We start from the raw sequence: 7,662 nt of genomic DNA on the forward strand, positions 1-7,662 counted from the left end.
TCTGTACTTTTGCCTGTACGCCCTTATTTATGAACTTTTGACTTCAAACCTTTGAAAATCCCTTGATTGTGTCGAGTATTGCTTATTTGAACCATTTTGACCTTTGTTGACCTACTTGACATAGTCTCTCGCCTTCTGTTTATGTTTTGCATATTGCACTTAAGCCCAAAACTATTGTAAATTCCATTTTGATTTCATAACTTCCAAAACTTCTCTTAATATTTAGTACTGGGTATTACAGTAATTCTGGAATTTTGTTTTAATATTTTTCTTAAATTATTTTAGAAATTATTGTGTTAAAAAATTTCAAGAAAACATTTGAGAAGATAATTATTTTGGAATTATCAAGGTGAAAACTAGGAGAAAAATAGAGGAAATTATGGAACATTAAGGAAAATGAATTTTGATGTTCCTTTAAATACATATAATGTTTAGAGAGTATCATGGCTCGAGATTGAGTATAAAATACAGGTGTTTGAGGTTTGACACGCAAATTGAGGTCGTGAATGAGAATCGAGACATTTCAAATACGTTTGAGGTGAGTGTTCACCCCAAAACTTGATTTTTTGTGAGTGTTTCTACCCTAAAAACTTGGTATTTGTGCTACCTAATGTGTTATGATTTCATGCAAAATAGTTTTGTTACATGCGAATAGTTTAGTCAGTGACGGTTGGTTTCATGTGAGAGGTTCGTCCCGAAACATTTTATACATGTGTATTGAATTTTATGTGATAAATTATGTACATGAAATGTTATTTATATGATGCATTGAGTTGTGATATGTGGCATTGTCATGCGTTTTGTGTTGTTCATATGGAATGTCAGCCTGGGATGTTGTTTGGATAGTGCAGCCATAGTTCCCCAGGGTGTTGGCGGAATAATGTATCGGGGTATCTTGTACTGGTGGTCCATATGGGATTTGAGTTGAGATTAAGTTGTGATTCCTGAATGCTTTGAAGTAGGAACGTAATCCCTGACGTAATTGTGGTGAGTCGGATTCCTGCGTTGATGTGACTCTCCTAGGCTGGGAGTGGTAACAATTATTCCTGAGCTGTTAGAGAGATGTGTTGACCTTGCCCTTCTTAAGCTAGGATCGTGTTGAGTCAATGTCTTAGTGTGGTGATGTTGTCTTTAGAGAGATTGTTCTTTTTCAATGATAGGGTTAAGCGCTGTGAGAGATTCTCTTAGGCTAGAGTTTGTCAAGTTGTGTTGGTTTGTATTATATTTTGCATACATTCATGAAAACGTGTTTTGAACTCTCACTTAGATGATTCATCATCTAATATAGATTATGTTCCTGAAATATTCAAACGTTTTAGGTAAAGGCAATGATGCGAAAGGAAGGGGGATTGCTTAGGAGTGACGACAATTAGTGGATAATTTATAGTATGTCGTTTTCAATTATCTTGTTTATTGGTTAAACTTTTAAAGTTATGAATAAGATGGTTTCTGTTATATACCGTTTCAGGTTATGATCTAATTTTCGCATTTGAGATGAATTACTTAACTTAGTTTATTAATAATTCTAAATTGATATACTGAGAATGTGTAACGGAATTTTTGGGGAATGGTTTGGTGTTGAGTGTTTGTTGAAAAAAAATAAAATATTACCGAAATCTTACGTTATCTAATGCACTGAGAAGACGGGGTGTTACATTGCCCAACTTGACCCATAAGGTTAGCTGTGATACTGTTGACAAATTTGTTTAAGATTTACAAGATCAAATATATTCGAAGTGTAACAATGTTATTATCTCATTCATCTCTTGAAATTAATTGACAATATATAATTAGAGAGGGCACAAGTTCTTACACTCTTGGAAGAATAAAGGGGGCATTGAATTTAAGGATTGAATTGATTTGACTAAATTGATAGTTTACGAAACATAAAACAATGAATGGGGTTAATTAATGTTATTGAATACGATAAATTCAAAATATTCTATAGGATCAAAAGGATTCCACACCTTTAAGGCCCGCAGCTCAAATTCAAAATAGTCTAGCTCGTTTGTATCATCAAGCTGCATTCATTTTGCCTTAATTTTATATGATAGGTAGTTACAGTTTGTTCTTTCTTTTTAGCTACCACTTGCTGGTACATCTCTTGTGATTGGCCTAACATGTTGCCAAAATTCGGGGCCAGATATATCTGAAAGATGCTGGTGGTGGCTAGATTAATAAATATTGAAAGCTTGCCCAAACCAACACTGACCCACACCCACTGCAAGGTGTGTTCCTCACACTAGTACGTTCATAATAATGGTATTATAATGGCAAAATTCTAATGAAATACAAGATGAATTATGTATCTTAATGAAGCAACTTTGAGTTGGTAAAGAACAAGATGATCCAAGAAGGATATGAGATTGACCAAGTTTCCTAGTAGTTAAGGCAATGGTATCACGATAATGAGAATCTACAGGGACAGGGAGTATAAGACCAATTTAAAGTTCTTTTATAAATTGACTTTGAATTAATAGAATAAAGACATTGTAACAACAATATCCTAACAAAATATAAGATTGATTAAGTTTATAGTAAAGTGATTTTTGAGTTAGAATGCGATACTTAATAGAACAAGAGATTAACCAAATTTCTCTGTAAAACAATGAGATGGTAGTAGAGAATGAAATCACTTTGATCCAGCTTACTACTATTTCTTTTTATTGAAAAAAAAGGAAAAGAAAAGTGAAAAAGGGTTACGTGCTTCAGTTGGCAGTCATAGTCAGAGCAACGCTGAAAAGTTATGTCAATAATTTTACAAGAGGCCAGAGAGTATCAGAAGGCGGCCAGCTGGAGCCTGCAACATGCGTATCCAAGGAGCCATTCCCGCTCCGTTCATCACAACCCACTTCATCTTTTTATTTATTTAAGAATGGAGTTTACCAGAATGACAATCTGTTTTCTTTTATTTTTTTTGTACATTCACCTTAAACTTTTCTGGGTTTTACAGTGCCACCCATTATTGAAAAAAATAAAAAGAAGGAAAGGTGGAAGTACCACTTTAACTCTTTACTGTCTGGTCAGAGAAGTCATTAGTGTAACAAAGAAAGCATTAGAAAAAGGGAAGATTACCTTTCCAAAAAATGTTAAATTTTTCCTTTGGGCATCACCACCACCTGGTTCTCCTATAATTCCCCTGTCCGTGTCTCTTATATTTCATTCTAATTTCCCTTTCACACCCAGATCCAGTGGAAAAAAAGCAGCCTCACTCTGCACATTTGTAGCTGCTGCTGCTTCTACAATGTCCTAAAACAATGGGTACCCTGTGAGTGAAGACCCTCCAAAGCAATGGCAGCAAAGTCCATCCATGCCTGGTTTTGATGGCAAATTATAAGCTCACTACTCTGTTCCTTCTCCTCTTTCTTCTCACCTTTTGCTTCCTTGCTCCTCCTGCAATCTCCACTCTCTTTTCTTCCGGTGAGTTACTTTTTCTTTGTCTGGATATTTAACGAGGAAAAAGAATGAAATTGTCTTCCTTTTGCTCACTGGGATGACCTAAATTTGTGTATTTTTGTGTGGAATTGCTGAATTTTTTTATGGGTTTGATTCAGAAAAAGCAGGGATTAAGCAGCAAGGGTTTCAAGATGAGCCATTTGTGGGCGTGAACATAGGCACGGACTTGACGAATTTTCTCTCGCCGGCCGATTTAGTGGCGTTTCTGAAGGTGCAGAAGATCGGTCATGTCCGGCTCTACGACGCCGACGGCGAGATTCTCAAGGCCTTGGCCAAGACCAACATCTCCGTCGTCGTCAGCGTGCCCAACAACCAGATCCTCGCCATCGGCTCCTCCAACGCCACCGCCGCCACCTGGGTCGGCCGCAACGTTGCCGCCTACTACCCCGACACGCTCATCTCCGCCGTTGCCGTCGGCGACGAGGTCCTCACCACCGTGCCCTCTGCCGCCGCGCTCCTTATGCCGGCGATCGAGGCCCTCTACGGCGCCCTCGTCGCCGCCAATTTGCATACCCAGATAAAAATTTCGACCCCTCATGCTGCCTCCATTGTGTTCGACCAATTTCCCCCTTCACAGGCCTTTTTCAACCAGTCACTAACTCCAGTTCTCTCGCCATTGCTTCAATTCTTGTCCCGCACCAAGTCTCCATTGATGATGAATCTCTACCCTTACTACGTTTTTATGGAGAACAAAGGCGTTGTTCCATTGGAAAACTCGCTTTTCAAGCCATTGACGCCGTCCAAAGAAATGGTGGATCCGAATACTTTGCTTCACTACACGAATGTTCTTGACGCCATGCTTGACTCGGTGTACTTCGCTATGAAGAATCTGAACATTACTGATGTTCCGGTGCTTGTAACTGAGACTGGCTGGCCTTCGAAGGGGGACTCGAAAGAGCCCTATGCCACGGTTGACAATGCCAATACATACAATTCGAATATGATCAAACATGTGTTTGAGAGAAGTGGGACGCCTCTGCATCCCGAAATCACGTCCAGCGTGTATATATACGAGCTGTTCAATGAGGATTTGAGGGCACCGCCGGTGTCTGAGGCCAATTGGGGGTTGTTCTATGGGAATTCGACACCAGTTTACTTGCTCCATGTTTCTGGCAGCGGGGCCTTTTTGGCGAATGACACAACAAACCAGACGTATTGTGTGGTTGTTGATGGTGTCGATACAAAGACCTTGCAAACGGCTTTGGACTGGGCTTGTGGACCGGGAAGGGCAAATTGTAGTGAGATTCAACCGGGGGAGGATTGTTATCAGCCTAATAACGTGATAAACCATGCTTCGTATGCGTTTGATAGCTACTACCAAAAGGAAGGACGGAATGCAGGATCTTGTGATTTCAAGGGTGCGGCCATGATCACTACCACCGACCCAAGTAAGTATCAAACCAAGCAAGTTTTGGAGCTTGTTCTTGCTTCGCTAGTTAATTGTTTGAATCTATACCAAACCATACCTTTCACAGGCAGCCAGTCGCTAATGGAGCTTGACTGACTCAAATTTTATGCACATAATTGCATGTAGTCGATAACCTTATCTAGCGAAGCAGAGAGGTGATTCACAAGTTAACTGTTGTTGGTGATCTAACAAAAAGCCAAAGACTGGTCTATCTCTGCAGCCTAGACAATTCTCAAAAGCATTTGAGATAATTGGCTAGCTGAAATCTATGGAACCAACACCACCTAGTGGGATATAGGTTTACTATGTTATTGTTGTTTTTCCCAAAAGCATTTGGATTTCAAGAAAACATAGTGATAATTACATAGTCTGTCTTTAGTTCTTGAAAAGTGATTATATGAGGGGCTTTTGGTGCATATATATTTGATATTTTGGACTATTGAGTTTGATAACTGATTTGGTGGATGGCTATGAGGAACTTGGAAAAGCAAAGAGGAACTATTCGATCCCTCTGCCTCTTCCTTAGGCCCTTAGTGTGTAATGATAATGAATCTAGTTGCTTAACCAACCTAGCTTATGATGTGCCTACTGCAGTCGCAAAACATTCAATGCCTTCATGAGTTGTTAGTTCAGGCAAAAGATAGTGTGTGGCGCCCACTTGGACTGTAGCCATACAGTAAAGGTGAAAATCATGTTCTTTTTCTAAATACAGGGAAATCCCCACTAGATCCAGGAATCCCGCGTGAGCAAAGAGCTCGTTGGAGGAAATGACTTCGAGCATAATTAAGAGCCCCCTTTTACTTGATTGGCATGTGGAAAAACACCGTGGTTCTCAAGTTCTGGCTTAGTGATTCTAGTACATTACTTTGGCTTACACTAGACAGAGAGAAACAATTTCATGTTTAAGTATTGCTTAAAGAAATTGAGCTTATCCCCAGAAAATTCCTTCCTTGCACATGCCACCCATCAAAGAAACAATTAATGTCATGGTAGAGCAAAAACAAAACTAAACATTGATAATGTGCTGTGCCAAAGACTACTTTATGAATCTTTTGTCCGCCTTATAATAGAAAGAAGCTAGACCATGGTCTGACTATGGATTCTTGTGGGGGAATATTTGCAGGTCATGAGAATTGTATATTTCCAGGAAGGTGAGAAAGAATCGCACTTTTTTTTATTAGTTCCCTTTGTTTCTTGGCATTCTCACCTTTGTCATCGCGTGAATGGCATCTCCTCAAATTAAATGACGTCGATTCTTATGAAACATCTGATTTCGCAGCAAGAAAGTAAGCAGTAACAAAACGAGGGAGGTAGTGAACTCAACAGAAACAAGTGGTGCCGAGACCATAAGATTTGCCGGTCTCCCATCCATCCGGACAAGCCCATTGGACGCGGGTTTACATAGCTTCTGGGGCTTTGCTTTCTCTCTATTGTGTTATTCATTCATTTCATAACCTATTCTCAAGGTACCCCTCTAATTTAGGGCCCCTTTGGTTGGCTTGCCATTTTCTGTTTTCAGTTTTAAGTTTTCACTATTCTGACAACGAATGAGATGAATGCGAGTTATGCAGATCGCGGGTGCTGGGCATTGCTCGACTTTTGAGCACTCGATTGCAGGGGCAGAGGGTAGCCTTTTGTAACATCGTCATTGTACCTAACATGTGCATGATTCAGGGAAAAGGGGGACCCCCCCGGGAGGGGGGGCGCGGCTTCTGGGTGGTACAGTGGGCAGCATTGAAGGGGGTAAAATGTGTGATTTTTTGAGCTTTAATAAAGTGGACAGATGTGCAAATTTGGATTATTTGGAGGTTCTGTTTTTGATTTGTTCAGTTAGTTTATTGATTTTGAAGAGCATGAAGATCCAAGGCTGAAGAAGTGAGCTTTTTTGGATTTTGAAGTCTACTTTCCCTTCGTGCTCTTTCACCTCTTCTCCACGAACTACTGTGAAGGTTGGTGAATGGATCCAACAGGAAAGGGTTGGCCACTTTACCAGTTTAATCTTCATTACTTAAGCCTGTTTGATTTTCATGTTAGTTTTTCTTATAAAAGCATTTCTTATAAAAGCATAAGTGGTTGGTTGCCAGTGTTATGTTGATGAAGGGGACGATTAGTCTAATTGAGACGTTATATATTTATATATTTTTATCAAAAATAAAAAAATTATTTATTTAAAGTTTAAAGGTTTAGGGTTTTTGTACATTAAAAACATTAATTGCACGTAGTATTGTTAAGATTGGGGTTTATTACAAAAATTACTTTTTGACGATTGATAAAATGTAAAGAATATTTTCAATCTTCAATAAGATGTTGCGGTTACCACATGTCGTTAAATGGTCTTTTAAAAATTCTAACATTTTTCATTGATGCGAGTATAATTGTGTATAAACTCTGTAAACTACCCTTATAAGTGATGATGATTTTTGGGACCCATCACCACGTGCTACCTCTGTGATTGGACCTCGGGAATGGAACCTCGGACTTGGGGATGTCGGACCTCGGGTGTAGAACTTGCAAGACAATAGAGAGCCGGGGCTTGGATCCCCCGGGGTGGACTCCGACGCTCAAATTAGTAAAGTAAGTGCAAGTAGTAGTAAATGAGAGAGCTGTAGAGCTTGAATATACCTGGCGAGAGTCTTTGTCTTTTATAGGCGAACCCGTTTTGGGGTACCCGAGATGAGCGAGCACGACTCTCGAGAATCTCGATCAAGTTGGAACGGGTCTTGCGGTTCGACCCGGATTTCTCGGGCTCCGCTCCGGGGTGTTGACTTGCTACGTGTCGGTCTCTCAGGTGATCCAAG

The 7,662-nt window shown here is 39.8% G+C and overlaps 1 protein-coding gene across 2 annotated transcripts; it reads left to right on the plus strand.

The window, feature by feature from the left end:
• The first annotated feature begins 3,043 nt into the window (after nt 1-3,043).
• LOC127795759 (glucan endo-1,3-beta-glucosidase 1-like) lies at nt 3,044-6,754 on the plus strand. 2 transcript variants are annotated; one of them, XM_052327630.1, is made up of 5 exons: nt 3,055-3,420; nt 3,555-4,844; nt 5,988-6,015; nt 6,144-6,330; nt 6,436-6,754. In XM_052327630.1, the coding sequence occupies exons 1-4, from the start codon at nt 3,324-3,326 to the stop codon at nt 6,316-6,318; spliced, it is 1,590 nt and encodes a 529-aa protein (XP_052183590.1). In that variant the 5' UTR covers nt 3,055-3,323; the 3' UTR covers nt 6,319-6,330; nt 6,436-6,754. The 2 variants fall into 2 exon arrangements, with proteins under 2 accessions (XP_052183591.1, XP_052183590.1); XM_052327631.1 differs by lacking the exons at nt 5,988-6,015; nt 6,436-6,754 and having other exon boundaries at nt 3,044-3,420; nt 6,144-6,286.
• The last annotated feature ends 908 nt before the right edge of the window (nt 6,755-7,662 follow it).

This window comes from Diospyros lotus, chromosome 2 (genome assembly GCF_014633365.1).
Source record: "Diospyros lotus cultivar Yz01 chromosome 2, ASM1463336v1, whole genome shotgun sequence".
Classification (NCBI taxonomy): Eukaryota; Viridiplantae; Streptophyta; class Magnoliopsida; order Ericales; family Ebenaceae; genus Diospyros; species Diospyros lotus.

What these genes read in the sequence shown, in the direction of transcription:
- LOC127795759 (XM_052327630.1), top strand. Translation starts at nt 3,324, where the DNA reads ATGGCAAATTATAAGCTCACTACTCTGTTCCTTCTCCTCTTTCTTCTC. An exon ending in GATCACTACCACCGACCCAA is followed by an intron (nt 4,845 to 5,987) that starts GTAAGTATCAAA and finishes GAATATTTGCAG; the next exon opens with GTCATGAGAATTGTATATTT. An exon ending in AATTGTATATTTCCAGGAAG is followed by an intron (nt 6,016 to 6,143) that starts GTGAGAAAGAAT and finishes CTGATTTCGCAG; the next exon opens with CAAGAAAGTAAGCAGTAACA.